This window comes from Numida meleagris, chromosome 4 (assembly GCF_002078875.1).
Source record: "Numida meleagris isolate 19003 breed g44 Domestic line chromosome 4, NumMel1.0, whole genome shotgun sequence".
NCBI classification, from domain to species: Eukaryota; Metazoa; Chordata; class Aves; order Galliformes; family Numididae; genus Numida; species Numida meleagris.
In genome coordinates this window covers 20,904,939-20,928,878 of record NC_034412.1, presented here as the reverse complement: position 1 = coordinate 20,928,878, position 23,940 = coordinate 20,904,939, and the positions used below count along the sequence as shown (strand labels likewise).

At 50.2% G+C, this 23,940-nt stretch overlaps 2 protein-coding genes across 8 annotated transcripts in view; one reads left to right on the top strand and one right to left on the bottom strand.

Moving 5' to 3' along the window:
- STK25 (serine/threonine kinase 25) lies at positions 720–18,930 on the top strand. The gene is made up of 12 exons (XM_021396881.1): positions 720–831; positions 936–1,029; positions 5,965–6,195; positions 8,744–8,800; positions 9,895–10,003; positions 11,167–11,324; positions 11,574–11,759; positions 11,949–12,094; positions 12,591–12,705; positions 12,998–13,069; positions 15,711–15,847; positions 16,750–18,930. The coding sequence occupies exons 2-12, from the start codon at positions 1,000–1,002 to the stop codon at positions 16,787–16,789; spliced, it is 1,281 nt and encodes a 426-aa protein (XP_021252556.1). The 5' UTR covers positions 720–831; positions 936–999; the 3' UTR covers positions 16,790–18,930.
- FARP2 (FERM, ARH/RhoGEF and pleckstrin domain protein 2) overlaps positions 18,936–23,940 on the bottom strand; it is a 63,116-nt gene continuing 58,111 nt past the window's right edge. For 5 of the 7 annotated variants that reach the window (XM_021396874.1, XM_021396879.1, XM_021396880.1 and 2 more), the window contains exons 25-27: positions 22,616–22,723; positions 21,701–21,852; positions 19,701–20,822 (exon numbers count right to left, since the gene is read on the bottom strand). In XM_021396874.1, coding sequence (XP_021252549.1) covers positions 20,732–20,822; positions 21,701–21,852; positions 22,616–22,723 — 351 coding nt within the window. In that variant the 3' untranslated portion in view covers positions 19,701–20,731. Of the gene's footprint in view, positions 19,205–19,700; positions 20,823–21,700; positions 21,853–22,615; positions 22,724–23,940 lie in introns of those variants that run through there. The other 2 variants (XM_021396877.1, XM_021396878.1) reach the window with 2 other exon arrangements.

The window sequence follows — 23,940 nt, the reverse complement described above, 5'->3', positions numbered from 1 at the left end:
TGATTTGCCTGGCAGGGGCACTTCTCAAAAGACAGCACGAATCGGGGTGGGCATCTCTGGGGGTTTCGAGGTTACATGGGTTATCCCAAGCAGTACTGACAGAGTACAGCGCTGTTCCGAAGCAATTCCTTTTTGTAGAGAGAACAGTAAGCGATTTTACTAGCACTTCACAAGGGCTTAGCCTAAATTGAGCCAACCCAAGTTAGCTCAGCACTTATTCAACACTTATTCCCCCAAACGTTTTTTGGGGATGTTTATGAGACTATCGCATGTGGTGATATCACAAACTGGAAGTATGGACTGCAGAAATGCAGCGATCAGGAGGCGCTGAGATGTGTGGAGGTGGCACTCAGGGACACGGCTTAGCGGAGGGCACGCAGTGCCAGGTGACGGTAGGATGCGGTGAGCTTGAAGGCCTTTTCCGACCCAAACGGCGCCGCGGTTCTATGGAAACGCTCTCCCCTCGCACCACACGCCATGGGACACCGGTCAGGCCGCCCCTGGGGCAGCACAGCCCGCCGCGGCGCCGCCGGGAGCTGTAGTCCGCGCCCGCCCTCCCCCTCAGGCCCCTCACCCGCCCCGCGCGCGGCCTGCCGGGACACGCAGTGCGCAGGGGCGGCCGCAGGGCCCCGCGGCGCCGCGCGGGAACTACGGCTCCCAGCAGGCAGCGCGGCGCGGCCTCCCCTCCCGCTTCCCCTCGGCGCCGTGTTGTTGCGCCCGGCGCGGCCCTCCCCTCTCCCGGCGCCGAGGCCGAGCTCGGTGTCCCAGGGCGGGCGGCGGCTCCGTGCGCCGGGGCCCAGCATGGCGCCGCCGGGGGGACGAGGGCCGTAGGTGGGGCCCTGAGGGGGCGCGGGGCCGGGCCGGGGCGGAGCGGGGATGGCGGGGCCGTGCGGGGGAGACGGGACCGCGCAGAGCCGCTGTGTTGTCTCCCGCAGCTGAGCGCCGGCCGAGGAGCGCCGCCCGCCCGGCTCCGCGGATCGCCGCCCCCGGCGCGCAGGCATGGCTCACCTGAGGGACTTCGCCAGCCAGGTAAGGGCCGGCCGCCCGCTGCCAGCTCCGGGGTGCGGGGCGGGCGGCACCCCGGCGATCCCGGCTCGGCTCTCTCCTGCAGCTGGTCGATCCGTGCTTTGTTCGCTGGCGGCGTTTGGCTGAGGCTCGGGCCGCACCGGCCTGCCTCTGAGGCGGCTCCGCTCCCCGGAGCGGGAGGGGCTCGCGGCCCAGGACATGGCGGTGGGCATACCTCGCTGAAACGCGTGTCGTGGTGCTCTGGGGAATCCCTGCTTGTAGCCTTAGTGCGCGGGGTTAGAGGGACGTGCTGCTGGGCGCGGCGGTGGGGGATCTGTTTGGTGATCTTAAGGTCTTCTCCAGCCTTAATGATCCCGTGTAACGGCGAGCACTGAGCCGTTCTGAGGGGGGTGTCGGCCCCAGGGGCTGCACTCACATCCTGCTGTCGTGATGGCGTGTGGAGAGATGACATCGTGACTTGGGGCTAAAAGCTGAGGCACGTGAATGGTACAGCTTGGATCTTCTTTCTTCTGAGCTTGGCTGTGGGTATGTTTGATAGTTGGCAGGTGTCAGCTCTGAGTACAGATCTTTTGGGAGAAATCTCGGTGTTTTTCCTTTCATAGAACCGTTTGAGTTGGAAGGGATCCTTAAAGGCCATCTGGTCCAAGCCCCTGCAATGAACAGGGACACCCAAAACTCCATCAGGTACTTGGAGCCCTGTCCAGTCTGAACTTGGGTGTCTCCAGGGATGGAGCACCCACCACCTCTCTGGGCAACCCGTGCCAGTGCGTTGCCACTCTTATTGTAAAAAACTTTTTCCTTGTATTATCAATATCCAGCTTAAACCTTTCCTCTTTTAGTTTGAAACCATTTCCCCTTGTCCTGTCACAGCAGATCTTGCTGAAGAATTTGTCTCTTTCCTTCTTCCATTCCCCTATCAGGTACAGAAAGGCTGCTCTCAGGTCTCCACAGAACCTTTTCTGCTTCTAGGTATAGTGCTACAGTACTAAAAGCTTCGGTGGTTTGAGATGATGCTTCCTTCAAACCTTTTCTGATTTAAAATTTATTTGCAATGCTTCTTGGTTTGCATGCTGCCTTTCACATACACAGTTTCCTCAAAGTACTGGTGGAATTAAATGCAAATATAGTGCCTGAATGAGTCATAGTACAGGGAGAGAAATGAAAGAACGAAGAAGGATACTGTCTGCTCAAGGCAGGGAGCTGAGCTCTGTAGCTGCAGAGTGGTTGCTCTGAAGCTTTTTCATATGCAGCATTCAATAATAGAGACTATCAAAGTTCTTGTTTTTTAATCTGTAAATTAGGCAAATGTCAGGCATCTTCAGGTTTTGTCATACCATGATACTCTGGTGCTAAAATAGGAAATTGGTGTGTGTTATCCCTCCCTGGAGTCTCTTCTGAAATCCCTGGTGGCACCTCATAATCTATTTAACTGGGACTTCCTGGAAGAGCAGTAGGAATTGGCCTGAAGTTCTGTTAGCCAAGTTTTAAGCAGTGGTGGGGAGGTGCTGTAAAAATCGAGAGACTATAGGACTTGGATTGGGATGTCAGGGCCCTGACTTGTTTTGGTTTCCTTGTCCGTTGCTGATGTGCTGGGTCACCTTAGGCAGGTCCCTAAGCTGCTTTGTCTTAGTGCTTCTGCCTCCCTGCCCGGGCCAGCTAGGGGCTCTCTTCTCTTGGTTGACCTTTGCTGTGTACATACAGGGCAGCAGGCCTCTGCTCTTTGTTGGGAGCTCTACCCTCTAGATGATGTACTTGCACTGCAGTCTTTAAAGCTCCGAATCCAGCTGTGTTTCCAGCTCTGTTGTTCCTTTAGGTGACCTTGAGAAGGCCTCTCAAGTTTTCTGGCTAATGCTTTCTTACCTGGAAGCAGAAGAATGCTATCAGTGAAGCAAGTTGGGAGTCTCAGACAACAGATTATGTATGTGTTTCATACTTGTGGTTCAAAGCGTTGAACAGGAATTTCTCTCTTGCTTATGCTTCAGAAGCTGGAAACTGTCTTGGGTTCAGCAGCTGAAGAGGGGTGCGCTCTCATTTCATATAGACAGGGAAGTTTCAAAGAGATTAGATCCCGGATGGCACATTACTGGTGGATCATCGTCCCTCTCACGCTTGTTTTCTCTTCAGTATGTACGAACAAGGAGCAGCAGTCAGCTCTTCTGGCAGTGACCCGGAGCTCTGCTCTGCAACCCTGGTGGGGTCCGTGAATATCAAAGAAAATGGAAAGATCTCAAGTTGGCCAACAGTTGCAAAGTTGACAGGTGCTAATGATCTGCTTTGGGTTATCCGTGACAGTTTGTGTGGGTGTGAGTTGTTTCATCTGGCTTCTGTTCCTTTCTACTAATGAAGTTTTTCAGGTGTATTTGTAGCTTGGCAGCCAGGGCAGTTCTCTGACAGAAAGACTGGTGCTGAAATCAGTTGGTATATATTTAAAAGGGACAGATCCTGCTTTTTATGACCCCTCATGGCAGTGTTACACAGGGGCAGATTTATTGAGGCTGGGGTGAATCAGGCTACACAGAATGCGTTATTATTCTGCTCCCCTGCATCCTGCCTCAGTGTGGCACAGAGCATATTCTTGCCCTGTCACCTAAGGGCTTTGAAGCATTTCCAAATCAGTTTTGCAGTGAGAGCTGCGGCAAGGTAAATCTAGTACCTACAACTGAACAGTTCTGGCCTCATTCCTTCTTCTCACTCAACAGGATTTCCAGGTGCATTCCAGTCCAGGATACAGAAGGATAACCAAATATCAGAGTTGTATTGCTTTCTTGAGTTCCTTGGGCAAAGTTTTCTTGTGCTTGTCATGGTCCGTCTCCTTCATCACCCCTGCCTGAGCTGCTTTGTTCCTCAGAAAGCATGATAAACCTACCTCTAAGTATAGACGCTTGTTCAGGAAGCTGCCCGTGATGACAGAGCCTGCAACACAAACTGCTGGCTGTCCCAAAAGCTGCCTGCAGCAGCCGGTGCTCTTCTGTTTGATGTCCCATTCTTGAAGAGTTACAGCCCCTGTTGCTTGATGTGCCACACAAGGCTGAGAAGGGAAGCAGTAGCTCGTACCTTGAGCTTTCTCTTCTCACAGAAGAATGCTCTAGGTAGGAGGAGAGGGAGGTTTCCTTGCAGGCTTGCTGCCCTGCAGAATGTATGCTGAGCCAGGTGCTCTTTGGAGGTGATTCTCTTTCTCTCCTTGATGGCTGGCTGGTGGGATGAGTGGTGTTTCTCCAGTGCAGCAGGTGACTGTGAAAGGCAGCGCCTGGGCCACCTTGCTGCCCCTTCCTGTTGAAGGTGGCCGGCAGGTGGGAACTGTATCTAGCCAGGCTGTTCCTCCTGCACCGCAGCTGTCATTCTAGTGCTTGGTTTTTGGCATTTCTCAAGCTCAGATCTTCCTTCCCTTCGCTCTCTGCAGTCTCTGTTATGTATCTCCTGCTCATTTCCTCACTGCCTATCCCTCCAGTCTGTTCTCAGTGCGTTTGTTCAAATACAGCCTGTTTGGATGTTGCCATGGATGCAGAAGGATATTTGATTATCCTTCTGTATCTTGGACTGGAATGCACATGGAGATCCTGTTGAGTGAGCTGACTGTGAAGCTCATTCCCTACAGCGATGTGCTGGGTACAGAAGGCAAACAGCATGTAATGACTGCTTGGTTAATCAGTAAGCAGCACCCAGGGCTGCTACTAAACCTGGTGTTAGATGCAAAAACACTGCTGCCTTGTGTTCAGATAAAATCTCTGCCCAGCTCAAGGTCCTTGCATGGGAGTGGTCCCTCTGGGTGAAGCGTGTGAGGTGAGACTGAGAAGTTCTGGGTGTGGAGAACACCCTGTAACCACTTGTCTGCTTCCTGTAGGCCAAGCTGTATTTGCTAGATTTTTTTCTTTTTGTTTAAACTAGGCTTTTTTTTAAGGTAGAAAAATTAATCACAAAGAGCCTTTTAAAAGCATGAAGCAGAGCAGGCCTTCCTGGTCTGCAGCTGGACAGAATGAAATAGCATCAGGAGATGATTCTTCTTCCCTCTGTTGTGCTTATTCTTATGAAAGAGTTAACTTTGAAGCCCAGCCGCTGTTAGTCAGTATTTCTCTGATGGTCATGTCAGTCGCTTCCCAGTTGACATGCTTATCTAATGAGGGAAATGCTATTCACTCTTGTGCCTGGGTGTGCCAGCGGAGGAGGGTGTTCCAGAAGAGCAGGTCTGCAGGCAGGGTGTCCGTGTGGCTCCTTCTCCTGCGGGGCAGGCAGAGACCTTGCAGCGTGCCGCTCACCTTCTGAGAGACATGAGGCTGCGTCTGCAGACGTCAGAGGAGAGCTGGGTCTGCCTGAAAACCAGGCTACAGCAAAGGCAGCTGATGGAAACTGGTGTTTGTATTGCTGGAGCATTTTGTCCTCCAAACAAGTAGGGAAGGTGAAAATCTTTCAAATCAGTCAAATAGTTGAATGTGGGAAGGGAAACATCCCTGTGAACTTCTGATGGCCTCCGATTTGTGCCCATTTTCTCATCCCAGTCTTCAGACAAAGTTTGGTTCTGCTACACCTCACCTGCCTTTCATTCAGGTATAGATGAGCGCTCGCTCACGGAGGCCCCAGTTTGGTTCCTGCAATTGAGCTGCAGGCCTCATCAGTCCTGTCACAAAGGAGCTGCTGCCTTCTTAGGAATGGATCCTGCTGATGTTCTCCTTTCTGGCCTCTCTCCTGTTCCTCCCCAGCTGTGGTCTGCAGGGGCAGAAGCCCCATGTAAAGGTCTGCTTCAGCTCTCATCTTGGACTTGTTCTGTGGTACGTTTCTGAACCTGTGGAGACCACGTAGGACCTGTGGGCTTCAGGTGAATTCAACAACACAGTAGATGCGTAGATAGGAGATGCAAGGAAAACAGATCCTGGTATGCATGGTGCAGGCATCCGGGCTGCTGTGGAACTTGCTGACATTTGCCTTCTCTCCCTTCCTGTTTAGCACTCCAGGGTGGATCCTGAGGAACTGTTCACCAAGCTGGAGCGGATCGGCAAAGGATCGTTCGGTGAAGTGTATAAAGGGATTGACAACCGCACCAAGGAGGTGGTTGCTATCAAGATTATTGATCTGGAGGAGGCTGAGGATGAAATTGAGGACATACAGCAGGAAATTACGGTGCTCAGCCAGTGTGACAGTCCCTACATCACCCGGTATTATGGCTCCTACTTGAAGGTAGGACAAAGCCATGGCAATTCTCTTGCCAGCAGTTTGGGGATGGGGTTGGGCTTCTGTGGGACTTGCAGCTGGTGATGGCAAACTGCACTGCTCAGGTGCCCAATCAAGTCAAGTGTCGGTATCAAGTCAGTGTGGCAGAAGGAGCAGCAGTGGCTCTGCCCACTGCATGTATGTGGTTTTCATATGAGGCTGGTCTTTAAGACACTTGCAGAGCATGTGGAAACAAGGTTCCTGGTGTGGTCCCAAGAACAGGGCACTTGATTGAAGAGCAAACTTCTCACTAAAGAGGCACATCCCTCGCAGCCAAAGGGTTGTGATAAATGGTTCTGTGCCAGGGTGGAGGCCGGTCATGAGTGGTGTCCCCCAAGGCTCAGTCCTGCGACCGGTGCTCTTCAATGTCTTTATCAATGACATAGACGATGGAATCGAGTGTACCCTCAGCAAGTTTGCAGATGACACCAAGCTGAGCGGTGCAGTCGATACATTGGAAGGAAGGGAAGCCATCCAGAGGGACCTGGACAGGCTGGACAAGTGGGCCCACGAGAACCTAATGAGGTTCAACAGGGCCAAGTGCAGGGTGCTGCACTTGGGCCAGGGCAATCCCAGGTATTTATACAACCTGGGGGAAGAAGTACTTGAAAGCAGCCCTGCGGAGAGGGACTTGGGGGTCCTGGTGGACGAGAAGCTGGACATGAGCCAGCAGTGTGCGCTGGCAGCCCGGAGGGCCAACTATGTTCTGGGCTGCATTAAAAGAGGAGTGGTCAGCAGGGAGAGGGAGGTGGTGGTCCCCCTCTACTTGGCTCTTGTGAGGCCCCATCTGGAGTACTGTGTCCAGGCCTGGGGCCCCCAGCACAGGGACGTGCAGCTCTTGGAAGGAGTTCAGAGGAGGGAGACCAAGATGATCAGAAGGCTGGAGCACCTCTCCTATGAGGAAAGGTTGAGGGAACTGGGCTTGTTCAGTTTGGAGAAGAGAAGGCTCCGGGGAGACCTCATTGTGGCCTTCCAATACTTGAAGGGAGCGTATAAACAGGAGGGGGATCGACTGTTTGTGAAGGTAGATAGCGATAGGACAAGGGGGAATGGTTTTGAGACAGGGGAGATTTAGGTTAGATATTAGGAGGAAGTTTTTCACACAGAGGGTGGTGATGCACTGGGAGCAGGTTGCCCAGGGAGGTTGTGGACGCCCCATCCCTGGAGGCGTTCAAGGGCAGACTGGACGTGGCTCTGGGCAGCCTGGTCTAGTGGTTGGCGGCGCTGCACTCAGCAAGGGGGGTTGAGACTTGATGATCTTTGAGGTCCTTTTCAACCCAGGCCATTCTATGATTCTATGATCCCTTCCCCATTTGACCATCCTCAAAAGGAAATTTGTGGAATGCTTTTTGGAAATACCATAGTTCTAAGGTAGTAGCACTGAGGGCTTTATGTTTCTAGAAGGATCCAGGCCATCCCTAGAAAGAATAGGAGCCTATCATGATCCTGTGATTGTGGTACCTCTTCCCAACCCCTTTTGCTCCCAGGCATAACGCAGCACCAGCAACTTTTGAGTTAGGAGCTCAGAGCACTCCCTCCAGTACCACACAGCATCTTGGACTTCTTCACAATGAAACATTGGTTCCCAGAACCTGAGCTGCCCTCTGATTAATGCTGCTCTTGTCATCACTGCCCCAAAAAGGCCACCTGAGCACCAGATGCTTCCAGTGGATGGTTTTAAACCTCTAAGCCTGTTTCACTTCCACTGCAAGCTAGCCTGCAGGCAGGTGTAGGGCAGCACTTACACATATAAAGGACTGGAGCTCTCTTTCCACACTCCCTACTTTGCGAGGGAAAAGGAGCAGGGAAGAATGTATTGAAGGGTTGAAGAAGCAATGAAAAGAACAGGGTCTGAGTCTTTGAAGGAGTGGTGGAGCAACGAGGTGATGTTGTTCCCACTGAAAACAGGTTCAGGAACCCCCAGTGGAAGCTCCTAGTGGTGATGCCAGCTGCTGGAGGCATGTGTAATGCTGGCTGTATGGCACAGCAATTCTTGAGCTCTTTGGATCCTGATTATTCCCTGCATGTTGTTCAGAGGCAATAATGCATTTTCTCAGCCTTCTGCCAAAACCACCATGAAAACTGTGGTTTTGTGGACCAGCTGCTTGTCTCCTATCAGAAACTCAGTCTGGAAATCTCTTCTCTACGGAGAAAGAAAGTGCCTTGCTGACCGTACCCTTCAAACTGGAATCCTGTTAATGTGATCAAAGGCTGCAAAGTTCCCCTGTTGGCAGGGTGTGCTAGATGTGTTGGAGTGATATTGAATTGCTCCAGCCTGACAATATGCTTATCTCCCTGGGCTGTGCAGTCTGGTGCCTGTAGTGGTACTAAGCTTGCTTAAGCAGAACTGGAGACAAAGAAATGCTGGGGGCAGGAGCAGGTCCTCTGTTGTCTCTGAGAGATGTGGCAGGCAACATTTCTTGTGTTGTGTACAGGGGCTGTTCACCTCTAGTGTTTTGCTTGTCTGCCTGATCTTAATGCTGTCTTTGCTCTTGGATTGTGCTGTTACTTGCAGGGCACCAAGCTATGGATAATCATGGAGTACCTGGGAGGAGGTTCAGCCCTGGATTTGGTAAGTATGTGGTAAGCTCTGGGCCCTGACGTATCTTGGCTGAAGCCTTGATTTGTGAAATGCCCATAAGGCAGATGCTGACTTGCAGTGTGACGTCTTTTTGACAGCCCTGTGCCTGAAGGGCAGGCAGTGCAGGGCAGATGTGCAGGTTATGCATATCCCAGGACAGAGGAAATGTTTGCACGGAGCTCAGCTGTTGAAACACAATTCTCCAGGCTGTTCTGTTGCTTTATGGTGGAAAAAGCCAGTGAAGTGAAATTTGACAGCAGCAAGTTGTTCTTGAGCAACACAGATCTATAGCTTACCTAACTGAAGTCCTTTGCATGCCAGGAGTTTGTGGTTCAGTGCTTGCATGGCATCAAGCATGGCAGAGACCCAGCCTACAACTGGGATTTCCAGGTTTTAATAATACTGATGATGTCCAACAAGCTGCTCCAGACTTCATGGGAACACTAATGCATAGTAAACACATGAAAAAAGTTCTGCGCTGCTGTGCTCTTTCACAGGATTCTGCTTTCCTCTTTGGGACTATAAAGACTGTTCTTCCAGAAGTAATGAAGGTCATATAGTGAAAAATGCTGATTCTGCACTGAGTGGGAAGAAGGGTGCAGTAGGGGGTCCTGTAATCAACAGAAGAAGGCAGGGCTTGATTAGAGGAGAACTAATTAAAAGGAGAAAAGTTGTGATACAGTACCCTGTCACTCCACAGCCAGAAGGCAGAAGTTCTTACTGCTCTGTTGCAGTGGCTGAAATTGAGCTCTTGCTTGCTGGCAGAGAGGCTTGATCCAGAGCAACCGTTAAGATGTTCTGTTCGCCAGTGTATTTCCAAGTGAGAGCAAGAGATGAGCATCCTGCTGTTTGTCTGGGAAGCCTTTAATAGACTAACAGAAAAGCCTCCAAAGATTTTCCATGTCATGTTGCCAGGTGCCAAGTCTGGCATTCTGCTTGTAGAATAGTATGTGCACCAGGCTGTGTGCAGTTGGTGCTTCCTGCTGAACACGACCTGCTTGACAAAGGTTTCCAACGAACAAATGGAGAGGCTTGAAAATGCAAGCATCACTCACCCTTTAAGTTGTCTTCCTGCCCTTTTTCAGCTAAAGCCAGGGCCCTTGGAGGAGACTTACATAGCTACTATTCTGAGGGAAATCCTAAAGGGCTTGGATTATCTGCACTCTGAGAGGAAGATCCACAGGGACATCAAAGGTAAGAGCAGGGAGCTCAGCTGTCTGTCCTGTAAGGGCTATTCCAAACATGAATTCAGAAGTATGATGCAGAACTAATCTGAGAGGTTTCAAAGACTGTTTAGTGTTGCATTTCTTGTCGGGTTGCTTGTTTCTGAATCTGGTACTTCTCATTTTATTGCAGCTCATGTTATTGTCATCTTCAGGGTGTAGTGTAACAGTAAGGATCTGTAGCTCTTCTCTGGCACCTGTAGTTTGGATGGGCACGAGGTATTAAAGTGAAGGAGTCAGCGAATGACAAGCTCAAATATCAGCTGGCTGTTAGGTCTGGGCATTTGTTTTTCTGAAGGATGCCACGGCATGTGCATGCTGGTTATCGTGATGAAAACTTAACTGTGGTGGTGTCCTCAGGCAAGGTTCACAGCCCGGGAAAGTCGGGACTGCATGTGTCCTCTTGTCCTGATTGTTGTGGCCGCTGGCCCTGTGCAGTGCGGAGAGATCCGGCACCTGCCTCCCAAAGAACAGTCTCGCACCAGGAGTGGAGCATCAAAGGACAGTGGGAGGACAGTGCTGGATGCTCGCTGCCTGACCCTCTGCGGGAGGGCATGTGAACAAGCAGAATGAGGAAACCTCATGCAGGGAGACACACAGAAAGGATTTTGTTATGTACGTGAGGCTGCAAGTTTCTAGAGCTGCTACCTCTGCAGTCCTACAATCCGCCCCTCATCCCCAGAGCCTGAGCAGTGCTGCTCTCTTAAGCTGAGTGAGTGGGAAGCAGTACAAGGCCAGGATGAGTGAGCTGTTTGCAGGGATCTGCTGTTTAACCTGTACTGAATGCTGCTGAAGGGGGGGGGGGGGAGTTGAGACCGTTTTGAGGTATCTTGGGCCAAGTGCTTCTCACCCTTGTGTGTCCAGGAATCACATCCATTAATTGTGTGGCCCTTCACATCTACTCCTTGTTACTACCACAGAAGCATTCCGTTTCTGTTCTGACCAAATGTACAAACTTGTTCTGTGTTACCAGCAGAGGTCAGAGCATGGGGATGAGTCTGACACTGGGAATCCAAACTTACTTTCATGGAGGCAGAGGGGGATGTTATGGGCCATCCCTTCCCACTGCTCAGTTCTGTGTAGGTTGCAGATGACTCGGGAACTAGTGGACTTAATGCTTGTTTGTGCGAACAGCTGCCAATGTGCTGCTTTCGGAACAAGGAGATGTGAAACTGGCTGACTTTGGAGTGGCTGGACAACTGACAGATACACAAATCAAGAGAAACACCTTTGTGGGGACTCCTTTCTGGATGGCACCGGAGGTCATCAAACAGTCTGCTTATGACTTCAAGGTGAGCTAGAGCAGGAGACGGATTGCTTGATGCTGCTGCAGGTAGCGGTAGGGTTAATGCAGGGACTGGAAATGCTGCTTGTAGTGTACTTTCCTATCATTCAGGTCTGTAGAAGTTTGTCTATTAGACGTGAAGCACCCTGTGTGATCTTATGTAATGAGCCCTTCAACTGTGCCAAAGTTGCATGCTTCAATGTTGTAGAATTGCTCCTTGCTGCTCTGTAGTCACTGTTCTTTGCTCCTCTCTTAGGCAGACATATGGTCCCTTGGAATTACAGCCATTGAACTAGCAAAGGGAGAGCCTCCAAATTCTGACCTCCATCCTATGAGGGTTCTCTTCCTGATCCCCAAAAATAATCCTCCAACCCTTGAGGGTCACCACAGCAAGCCCTTCAAGGAGTTTGTGGAAGCCTGCCTCAATAAGGACCCTAGATTTGTGAGTATTGCTGTCCACCTCTGCCTTTGGGTGAAGTATTACAGGGTCAATACTTGCTCTCTACTGGAGAAAAGGTAGTACTGAGCTTGCAGAATGCATGAGCAAGCCCAGCGAGAACTGAAGGTGGTGCACTTGCATGTTTATTGTAAGAGATGGTTAGATGCAGCTTGCCTTCCTTATTTATTCCAGAGGCCAACAGCTAAAGAGTTGCTAAAGCACAAATTCATCACACGTTACACCAAGAAAACCTCATTCCTAATGGAGTTGATTGACAGATTCAAGCGCTGGAAGTCAGAGGGCCATGGAGAAGATTCAAGTTCTGGTGATTCTGACATGTACGTACACACTGCGCATGGAGGATGCCTCTTCTATGCCACGCGTGCCCCAGGTGCAAGTGTCTGAGGTCCTTTTCCCCACCTGGGTTGGAGATCATATCGTAGCCAGGAAAACATGTGACCATCTGCTTTTGTGGGAGTGACTGCTGCCTGAAGAAACAGGCTTTGTACCTCCTTCCGCTTCAGTGGAGCCTGGTATTCTAGTTTTATCTAGTCTAGTTTTATCTATGGACCTCCTTGCTGAGTGTAAAGAACTAAAAGTAGTAACAAGAAACATCCGATGTAGTAAAACAAGGCTCTTGTTGCCTGTATTTCATGGGCATTCAGTTAAATATATCTCCTTTCAAAGAGGTTCAGACTTTGTAGCTGTGGCAACACTTATATATTTGTGTTTGTGAATCAGTGTGTGGGAGAGAGCTTGTGACTATGGCAGTGTGTAGATAAAACTATGTGTGGAGCTGAGGCTTTGTCCTGACCTTCCCTTTTTCATTGGCAGTGATGGAGACACAGAGGACGGAGACCAGGGCCCAATCTGGACATTCCCACCAACTATTCGTCCCAACTCCCTGAGCAAGCTGCACAAAGGAATGGCACTTCACGGTTCCCAGAAGGTCTGGTTGCCATCTGTTCCTTTAGAAGTGGGCTGAGCTAACACAATCTCAAGGGGCTTGGTGAAGCTGCCAATCACTCCTGTTCTGTCCGAGATTTGCTTTAGTCCAGTATCGAGGCTAGTGCCCCAGAGCTGTCTCTTCCACATCCTCAGGGTAACACAAGCTGTGGTTTTCCCGATACCTGGTGAGGGGACTACCATTGAGGTGGAGTGAAATTATCAAAGGCTTAGCAGTCTGTGTGCACGGGAAGCCTTTGCCCATGCTTGTAACTTTTTTCTATGTTGTTTTCTAGCCTTCTGAGCCCATCAAGAGGCAACCACGGTCACAGTGTCTCTCCACACTTGTCCACCCAGTCTTTGGGGAGGTGAGTAGGGCCTTGGCTCTGCCAACTACTGGGCCATCTTCTTGATTTATAGATGCCTGCTGTTGCTAGGGTGCCAAAGCTAAGACGTGACCTACCGCATGGCCTGTGGAAGGTGGACAAAGAAAATGAGTTTGAAAATCCACTACTGCCTTGCCTTGTGTTCTGGGTGGGGATGGGGAGGTGCAGTAAAAGCTACAGTTACTGATGGGATAATGTCCGTAATTGGCTTTCCGAGTGGGTGATGTTTTAAGGGAAGGAAAGAGGAAGATAACCATCACGGGGCCCACTGGCTATGAGCTTCAGCTGCTGTTCCCAGCTGGAGAGTAGAAATGGGGGGTTCTTAGTAAGAACTACCTTACATACAGATACTGCATGCTGGGGTCCTCTGTGCCTTCTCTTGTGGTGCCAGTCACAGAGATCTTTCCCTGCTCCTGCGGACTTGCCCTTTTCTGTATCCTGATGCTGTTCCAGTACAAGGCTCTGCTTTCTCAAGGATGGTCTCTGGAATTGCAGTAGACTTGAGAAAAGAATTTATGTGGAAAGAAGGCATGCTGCTTCAGGACAAAAAGTAAAGGCTGTTCTGGAAATTAGGCATTCCACGCGTCAGACAGCACCACTTAGGAAATGGAGGACTGACAGACTAGGTGGTCTTAGATGTCTATTCCAATCTTAATGAATCTGGATTTTGCTGACTGGCCTTTTCCATAGTCCACTGTGCTTGAACTGCAGAGGTCAGCACGTGAGGCAGAAGGTACCACTGGTTATGCAGCGTATTGCTAACCAACTCTCAGTCCTGTCTGCTTAGGAGCCTTCTGGGGAAGAGCTGTGAGCTCTTTCAACCACTGAGTACACCTGTGGGCTTCTCCTTGCCAGCACCACTGTGCTGATATCAGATAGTAAGTGACATCTTGGCCTTCCATTTATGCTGGTTTGGCTCCCTTGCCCCAGACTTGCTGCCCCTCCTTTCCTTGGGTCAGACTTCCCTGCCAGCCCCGCTGATCCCACTCAGTGAAATCAGGAGCAGGGGAGGTGCTGGGCTGTCTCTGAAGTAACCTAGCTTCTGAATACAGTAGCGGGGGGTGGAAAAAACTTTTTCTCCAAGTCCTGTAGGAAAGCTGCTTCTCAGCCAGGTGTGCGTGTTGTTCTTCTCAGTGCTGGCTTCCTACGAACAGCAGCTGCTTCTCACCGCTGCATTAATGCCTCTGAAATCTGCTAAGTTGTGATCACCTCTTTCCAGTAAAGGGCTGGAGCTGGGCTTTGTGAATAGAATTTTTACTGAGATGCTGTTCATGAGCTTGTGTATGGCTGCCTGCATCTTTGTTATTGGGTGTTAAAATGGAAAGTAACCCACAGCAGGTCATCAGCACAGATGTGGGCAATTGCAAGCCAGGAAGCTGGCTGCTTTTTCTGGGGAGGACAGGCTCAATCTTCGGGCCTGGAGGGCCAAGCCAGAATAAGATCCAGGCCAGACAGCTTAGTGCAGCACAGCTCTCTGCCACCTGCTAACCTTCAGAAAGCTGCGCTGCAGCACAGGGCACCAATGTAACACGGTCCACGCACATCGAGCTGAAGGGCTGCAGCCCTGCGTCAGAGCACAGTGGTGGGCGGGCAGCTTCCCTGTGGGACAGCCCGTGTCTCCTCTTGCCATCAGGGCAGGCAGTCTTTGATCAGGCGATGTGGAAGCATTCATGGTGTCCTGCTTTCTGGCTCCGGGAGGAAAGGTGAGGTCCAGCAGTCAGGAGGGCTGGAACTGCAGGCAAAGAGCGGTGGGGCTTACGTAAAGCTCCTTAATTGGTATAGCCTAATGAGAGCCTAATTGAGCCGGACAGGGGCTAGCTGGCAGGTACTACATGTTCCACAAAAGGGGCTGATTTTTGCTCAGCATGCTGCGCCCTGGTGTGTGCCCGAGAAGGAGCTGCAGCATGAGTTGCTTGCATGGGAATGGTGGGAAATTGTTACAGAGAATGTGACCGTGGGTTTCCAGTGGCAGACTGCTTCAGGCTCAGCATCAGCAACGTGTCAAGATTTCTGCGATGTAACTGAATGATGAAGGCATAGCTATTTCAAATTAACAACTGGGATCATGCACAAGGAGATTTGCAGTTGCTAAGACCCACTGAGAGAGTGCTAAAAATGATAAATGCAAGCAGAGGTTTTATACCTCGGCCCTGGCGTGGGTTTTATTCCCTTGTTCTCCCGGGAAAGACTCTCTCCTGGAGCGGTTGAAGTGGTGACTAAATCCAGGTCCTGTAGTGTTTTCAACCCTACCTGTATACAAGCCTTGGTGTGTCTGGCTGCTAGGCTGTCCTCAGCAGCAAAGTTGTGCTTGTACTGGTTCAGATACGCCTGTGTTTTTTGAGGGCTGCTGATCCATCACTAGTATCGTTTAGAATGTTCAGGAGCACATCAGGGCCTGTTCTGTAAGGAACTCAATTGCTGTTATTACCTGGAGGAAAGCCTGAATTCCAGACGTTGCATTCCCATCTTCCTGACCTACAAAAAGGCTATCTTGAAGGATGCGGGTGCCCTCCTGCACCCTCGTGGAGTCATCCTACAAGGGAAAGGGACTTGATGTCTGCACTGCTTGATGGGTGCTCCCTGCAGTGAGCTAAGGAGCTAACGCGCTATTCCTGGGTTGCAGCTTAAAGATAAGCACAAGCAGACCGGAGGCAACGTGGGAGCTATGGAGGAGCTGGAGAACGCCTTCAGCTTGGCCGAGGAGTCCTGCCCTGGCATCTCTGACAAATTGATAGCGCACATGGTGGAGCGGGTACAGAGGTGAGTGAAGGTCCTTGGGGCAAAGGTGGGTGCCAGCAGGGTGGGGCTGGCAGTGAACTGCACTGCTGTCGTGCTCTGCAGCTACGGTCAGGTGTGGTGTTGAGCAGTCTGGACATCAAAGGCAATAGGATGCTGTCAAGTGGGGAAAAACAGATAGCCTTAGATATGAAAGACTGAAAACGCTCGTCATCCTTAAGCCCTTGTTACCAAGTCATTACAGCTTTCAAGCAAATAATGCTGTAGGTCTGTTCATGCAGACAACATCTAACAATCACAGCAGGAAAGAGCGCTCTGGCTGCTGCACAGAGGTTACAGGGTGTGTCCTGGTGATGCTCTCAAAGGTTTTAGCCCCCAGCTGAATAGGGGATGCTCACAAGTGTGCCTTGGCTGACTGAGGGTCAGCTACTTCGGTGTCATTCACTACGAGCAGCCTCTCATTGGCAGTACGAGACTGGCACTTCTTTGAAGGCTTGTAAAGCCTCAGACCCCCAAGTTTGTTTTTGCTGTAAAACGATGGTGCTCTGGACTTCTCGTTAGCCTCAAGTGGAATCTCAAAGTCACTGGAACAGACTGTCCAGAGAGGTGGTGGAGTCTCCTCCTCTCGAGATAGATATGTAAGACCTACTGGGCCGCCTACCTGAGCACCCTGCTGTAGGGAGCCTGCACTCTATCCAGAGGTCCCTTCCACCCCCTGCCATTCTGTGATCCTGCAATTCTTGGCTGTGCTGTTGAAGTGCTGGGCTTACTTTCAAGACTGACAGCTTTATCTAGAGAACAGATAGAAGCAAACAGAGGCAGCCTCGCCTTTGCCTGCAGGGTGCTGGTTGGGCTGTGCGTGCCTCCTGCAGGTGAGGGTGTTAATGTGGCAGCAGTGACCTGATCCTCCCTGTTCTTTCTTGCAGGTTTTCACACAGTCGGAACCACCTGACCTCTGCCCGCTGACACATGCATTCCCTGCTGCTGCTCTGAGAGGGGGAAGGATTTTTTCCAGCTTCATAAGAACTACATCTCTAATCCAGACCACTGTCTGCTGTTGGATATAACATTGTGTTACGGACTCCAGGACATTTCAGAGTCTCCATATTACACGTGTTTCCATGATGACCCAGGGTGAGGTTTGCAATGCAAGTACAATTTAGACCTTTTACAGAACCCAAGATGGGTGGTCTAATTGTTTTTACAATGTAATCAACGTGGTTTTTAATTGTTTCCCTATGGATGTATCCATTTTGGCTTGGTTTGATTCCCACTGGTAACTGGCTGCCTGCTGGAGAAGGGGGAGGCTCTCCTCTATTCGGCTGTGTGCGTTTCAAAGGCGAGCGTGATGGGTTCAGCCTCCCTCCCTTCCTACAGAAGCATTTGTGAGCTGTAATGTGTGAGTGCAAGTATGTTTGCAAGCTCTACATGCACTACAGCCTCTGGGAAAGTTAGAACAGCTCCCTGGTTGTTCTGGAGGATTGTTTCAACTCCTTCACACACTAGTAAAGAAAAGCTTTTGACTCTAGCAAAGTAAAATACGTAGGCTGCTGCTGCTCTTCCCTAGCTTGTTCCATGGGAGGATGGGTTTGCTGACTGCTTCTTTTTTTGGCTCTGGGACATCATTTTGCATTAGGCGTTGGTTCATGTGATGCAGGCAACAGTGGAACTTGCCTTGGGTCTCCAGGGGCTGGAAGGGCCCGGTGGTTATGTTTGGCGTGGGAGCTGCTGGGGTTCCTTTCCCTGGTGCTTTCTGCAGCTGAAGGTTCGGTACTCAGCTTTGGGCAGACCTCACCTCTGAGCTCAGTGGACAGCTGCATGTGCCCAAACCTTGCAGAAGGATTAAAAAGAAGGGAGAGGAGAGGGAACGCAGCAGCCCATGGCCAGTACTGAGGGCTTCAGTTCTTCCAAGGGCAGGTCGGCACTGTGCAGCAGATGCTGGGGGCAGGGTACCTGTCCTCTGCAGAAAGATGAAGGTGGGATGGCTGGCAGCAGTGATGTCTGTATGCTGTGGGTGGGAGTTTCCAAAACCACTTTAGGCCTCTTTCTCCATCTTCTCAATTGAACCTTCTGGCTTTTCTTTCAGTCTGGGCTGGGAACTGGCTGGAGCCAGGGCTCTGCTCTACCTGTCAGGCTGGGGTGGTGGTTGCTAGCAGAGTCTAAAGCATCCACAGCTGTGGTGCCTGCTTAAAGGCATGCAAGCAGGGCCATCCCAATGCGCTTTGCTTCCTGTATAGTACTAGTTTATAAAGCTACTTTTTAATTGAGGTTGATATAATCTATACTGTCAAGGTCTAGAAAAATAGACTTAGAATAATAACTTCTGATAGCTGGTTGCTTAGCAATCTGCTCACTAATTTGAAAAGATATTCCCATTAAGTCAGCAAGACCTTAGATACCCAGATCTTTCTGTCTGAGTGTTTGTGTGAATGATGTGGCTCACCCCAAAGCCACTGAGAACAAAAGCTGCGGCTGTTCAGCATTTTTTAAAGGAGAGATAGACAGGCAGAGCGTTTGTGGTAAGACTTGATTTTTGGTACTTTGATTCAGACCTGCAGATTGTAAGTGCTGGGCTAAAAGGAGCTCAAAAGGAGCATACGTTCCCCCATCCCCGTGTGCGGTGTTCACTTTAGCTTATGTCGGTCCTTTCCTGTTCCTCTCTGATGGATAAATACAGGCTCAGCACACACTGGGATCTTGTCTGGTAGAGAAAAGGTGCTGCTGCTTCATCACGCTGGAGCTGCTGCAGGGCGGTGTTTCTCTGGGTGAGCAGCCTTGGAGCCTGTCGTTACGAAGAACAGAACAAACCCATTTTTCCCTCAGGAGGAGGAGTTGTTCATGTATAGACACAAAAGTTACTGAGTGGAAGGCAGAGGCTGCAGTTAGCAGAAAGGGCTCCTGCTGCTTTAAAATTGCTGTTCATGACAGTAGCAAGTTGTGTCAGTAAGGTACCTTGTGTTATTACTCACATGCACTGCAGTGTAATGAGTAAAATTTTTAAAGGAAACAATCCCCACAAACTTTGTCCAGTATTCAAAGCAACAATGGTTTTAGTTTTTAAAAGCATTGAAAGGGATCTGCCACTTTCAATAAAGTAACAAAATGAATGAGCTGGGGTGTAACTTTTTATTACCAGGTAAAAAGTATTTGTTCAAGCTGCAGTTTCTTTGCATTGTCTTTCCATGCATCCTCCTGCCTCGTGCTGCTCCTAGCAGTGCCCAGTGAGCCAGGCTCTCCAGTATACCCTTCACAGCACATGTGCAGTGCTCCACTGCACCTGGCAGGAAGAAGAGGCTGAAATCATTTTATATCAAGATGCTATTTACTTCCATGACATACTCAGCTGGTTGTAATACACTCGGTCAATCCACACGTGTTCACCTGCAACAGTTAATTGTTAAAAAATGGAGACACTAATAAATTAAGTACATTTAAATTACACAGGACAATGGTCATCGCAACAGTGGCAGTGAAGAGTGGATCTGCAGTCACCTGTCCTCTCTGTAATGCAAATGCCCTGTGAGCAATCGGGGAAACCTCTCTTAAAGCCCCTACCTGCCCGCAGCCCCCATCCCACGAGGCACTGTAGACCATAACTTAAAGTCCTGGAGTTGGCACAGGCCAGCCTCCGTACTTCCCCTGTTCGCAGGGATCTCAGCAATCCTCTGTCCGCACAACATGCAGCACTTTCCTTTTTCTTTCACTACACCAACTCATGGGTCCTTTTTCTACTACCCAAATACTAAAATAAAAGCAGAATACCTAGAGCCCCTCAAAACCACGTCCAACAGCATTTGACGGCATTTACCTTATTTCAGTCCTTCTGTGGAAGCAACCAAATGTGACAGCTTTGTGAAAACAACAAACTGCAACCACATCAGCGTTAATAGAGATTTAATAGAGTCCTCGCACACTAACGCTCCATCTAGAATCCAGTGACTTTTACACCTTCACGAGAAATAGAAGATGGTTCCCACTCGATATTTAAAAGGTAAGAAAAGGAATTTTCGAAAGTCTTTACATGACACAGAAGCACAAGCAACAGTGACTTTCCGAGAAGCTTGTTCTCCTATATTGCTTAAATGCCTTGAAAATATCATTCACACAGGGGTGAAGTGTTTGCCATCCCATGCCTTAAGTAACACCTACAGTCAGATAAAGGAACTCTGGAGCTGTGATATGAGAATAGCAAGTGACCCTCTCGGCATGCACCATAGCAGAGTTCAGAGGAGAAACCACACACCCCACCTGCCCCAACCCACAGTGTGCTGACACCTCAGCAGCTCAGCAGGGGTTTACACTTCCCCTGGAAAACTGCTGCCTTGGCAGCCTCTGAGTAGCAGAACTGTTCTGCAAGAGCTGCTGTTTCTGTTCAAAACACACCCGTTAAGCTAATAACAGCTGTGGGACCCTGTTAGTCTAAGGCCAGCGAGCCGGCTGGCATGAACAGCAGCGGGGCCGTGGCTGGAGCCAGCCGTGAGCATCGAGGAAGGGAACTCCTGGGAGCCAGCAAGCCTGCTGCCAGCAGCTGCAAACCACTCACCCCCCAACAGCTGCTGCTTTCCCCATGTATGCTGACCATCCAGTCAAAATGTGAAAACAAGGTGGCATTTGCCTTCAGGGCAGGCAAGGGCATTACTGTACAATCGGAGCAGTACACCTTCCGCAACGTGTACACACCAAAGCTCTGCAGCTGTTAGCTTCTCTCTAAGTAGGTTCAACTGGAGCAGTCGTGACCCTCTCCCACACCATTCGGAATGGGCTTAATCCCTGTCTGCAGCTCCCAAGTTCTCCGGTTCCATACCAGGTGGAAATGAGCTTCCTGGTTCTCTGCTTTATCACCTCCCCAGACTCCTGTTTCACCTGCCTCTTAGCGATGTTTATGGCAGAGATCCAGCTCTGCTCCCTTCAGTCCGTGTGCCGATCCTTCTCGTCCTTCGGAAGCAAAAGGCTCGACCTGGCTGGGGAGCTGGTGGCCCTCTTGATCACCTCCATCCACCTGGCAAGAGAGGAGGAACAGGGCAGTAGGAGTGCTCAGCCCCTCACTCACCAACACAAGCTCATGCTTTTGTTAGAGTGTGTATTACTTTCACCAAACCTCACAAGACATCTGTTCTCCACCTTTCCTCTCTCTCTCTCTATTTTTTTAAGGGAACTACTTATCCTGTTTTAGTAAATGAGCTAGTTCTTCAAATGAGTGCTTGAGCTGTGGCAAATACACTGCAAATGTGGTTGCCTGCTCAAGGAACAATGCTCTGAGTTCAAGAGCTCTTATTAGAGCACATTGTGTTCTCTTAGAACTGTACAGAAAATATTTAATGTAGAGGACAGGCTGGCAGTATTTCCCTTAGTCAGATGGATTGCTTTTCTTACAAGAAATGACTTGCTCGTATGGAAAAAAAGCAACAATGAAGAAAGCAAGACAAACATCAACAGTGAATTAGATAGAAGTTGCTGCATGAAACGAATGGATTAAAGAGCACAACTCTGCTTTCTCAGGTAGCTGCTATGGGTGCTGCTCACAAGCGTGTGCTGCTTTCCCAAGGAAGGGAAAGTACATGATGCTTTCTCACTAAAAGAACACTCCAAAAAAACAACCCTGCAAGGCACAAAGCAATGTGAGGGTTTTGAACAGCTCCAGACCCCTGAGACAGAGCAGAGCCTACAGCCCTGGGTGTAACCACAGCCTTTCCCTGCGAGAGGATGCTTATGGGTAGGGGAGGAAGGAAACTTCTTCAGTGGGAGTGTGTTGGGTGTTCTGTACGGTCCCTCAAAGTAGGAAATAGTGAGGAGCAAAGACAGGGCTCTGCATTACAACCAGTGAGTTAACAGCATGCTATATACTGAGAAATATATATTAAGAAAACATAAAATTACCTCTCAAAGGTGTATTTGCTCTCGGCCCTGAAGAAATACACATGGGATTTGAACTGCAGCTTGAAGACGTAATCCTTCTGAATGCCATCGGCCTCCACAGGGGAGCTGACCGCGTAGCCAAGCAGCGGGAGGCTGGCCAGGGGATAATCGTCCTGCAACAGCCCAACAGCACGGCCTGAGCACCAGGCAGCCTGCACGCAGCTCTGCAGCAGCCAGCCCATCAGGAATGCCCTGCTGTACTGTGCTGCTAGGGGCTTCATGGTTTTGCTTTGGAAGGGATGGAGGAGGAGCTGCCTTTATCTCTCACGAAGCCTGTGGTGGATGCTAACATCTCCCCAACCCCCTGCACCACCTTCACAAAGTGACTTGCTGCTGTTCCTGTCTCTGCTGCCTCCTGGGCTCCCCACTTCCCCCCCCCCATCACTGTGTCTCTGAAATTCCAAGCACGACCCAACGTGAACATTAAAACATCCTTCCCCAAAGAAACGTGCCCTCAGGAAGCCTGAATAAAATAAACAGGCATGGGGATTAATAAGATGAAGAGGCACGATGCACTGCACAGCTCGTTACAAAACCAGGCGCTGAGTGCACCATGGGCAGAGAAATGCCTGTGCAACTGGTGACTGTGCTGCAGCCCCAAGTGAGAAACAGACAGACCAAAGGCTGCTCACTTGCTGAGCTCCTCTAGTCAGGGTGTTACGAGACATCCTTCCCCTCGAATGCTGAAGGTAAGTACCATTAACAAATCCTGATTAAATCCTGCAAGAAGGGCCTGTAGCCCTACAGAGACTTGGCTTCATTAAGTGCTACCAACCATTCACCTGCTGCTCTCCTTCAGATTGCAAGGAGAAGCACCTGGAGCCGAAAACAAAGGGTCTACAGATTCCCCCCATCAGCGCACAGCCATGTGCTCACCTGGTGTGTTTTGTAGAAGAACAGACAGAAGTTGGTGAAGACGACCCAGAGTTTCTGCCAGCCATTGCTGTTCTTGAACTTCCTCAGCAGGTACCCAGAGAGCTGGTTCTAGCACAGAACAAACAGAAAGCTGCCATGAAACGACTGACTGCTGTCCTCAAGAGAAAGTCAGCTGCTGCAGTCAGAAACCCCAAGCCTCTCGATATAACTGCTCTGCCTATAACAATAACAGCCCTTATTCCCATGTTTTAAATGGCCTCCGGCACATTACCTCACAGTGGTGAGGCACTGGCACAGCTGCCCAGGGAGGTGGGGCAGTCACTGTCCCTGGAGGTGGCTCCAGAGCCCTGGAGATGAGGCACTGAGGGACATGGTCAGTGGGCATGGTGGGGTGGGCTGGGGTTGGACCTGGGGATCTGAGAGGTCTTTCCCAGCCTTAATGATTCTATGATTACATATAGTGACTGAATGCATCTTCAGCTGACCAGTTCCGCACACAGCTGTGTTCTATTCCAGTGCATTCCACTAATACGGAGTTCTAAGTGCTCACTGGCTCCCAGCATTCTGCCAGGCAGTGCACAGCCCAGCAACCCCGACTCATTCCCTATGGCCAGCCCTGTCCCCTGCCATATATGGCCAGAAAACAGTGACAGCCACAAGGGCATTCATCCTTTATTCACCTTTTCTCACTCCTCTCCTACTTTTTTTTTTAACATGCAAAAAAAAAAAAAAAAACCAAAAACCCAAGTACAAGACACTGCTTGAGAAGGAGAATAAAGCAGAGAAGAAACAAAGGCTGATGATGAAAGCCAGAGCTGTGGACAGAACACAGCAGCTGCACAAAGCCAAGCCCCAAAGGGAAGCGAGCTGCAGGGGAGTGCTGCACGGTCACGAACGCACCCCAGGATCAGTCCGCAGCATCTGTGCCACGAGGCAAGGAAACCTATGGCACAGGATGAAAGCTAATGGATCGTAATTGGAGAGAAAGACAGTGCGCACACAGCAGAATTACACAAAGAACCCTTCTGAGAAGCAGAAATAGGAGGAAATCCTGCATCAATGAGGCAGCATCACAGCTGCTGCTGGCTGAACCTCATGCTAACACAACACGTGGGTTCACCGAGCAAGATGTCACCTTCATTTGGCATCCCACAGCTCCTCCCACCAGCACAGAACATGAGAGGGTTTTACCTGGATCATGCACAGGTAATCAGACAGGGACAGGCTCTGGTTCCGGTACCAACAAACATGGGTGATTGTGTTGGGTCGTTGGGCCTGACCCAGCAAATAGCGAGGAGGAAGCTCTGGAGAAACAGCAAGAGAGC

Coding starts and splice junctions, on each gene's coding strand:
- STK25 (XM_021396881.1), top strand. CDS start 1,000: ATGGCTCACCTGAGGGACTTCGCCAGCCAG. Junction 8,801..9,894: donor GAGGTTCAGCCCTGGATTTG/GTAAGTATGTGG, acceptor GCCCTTTTTCAG/CTAAAGCCAGGGCCCTTGGA. Junction 10,004..11,166: donor GATCCACAGGGACATCAAAG/GTAAGAGCAGGG, acceptor TTGTGCGAACAG/CTGCCAATGTGCTGCTTTCG.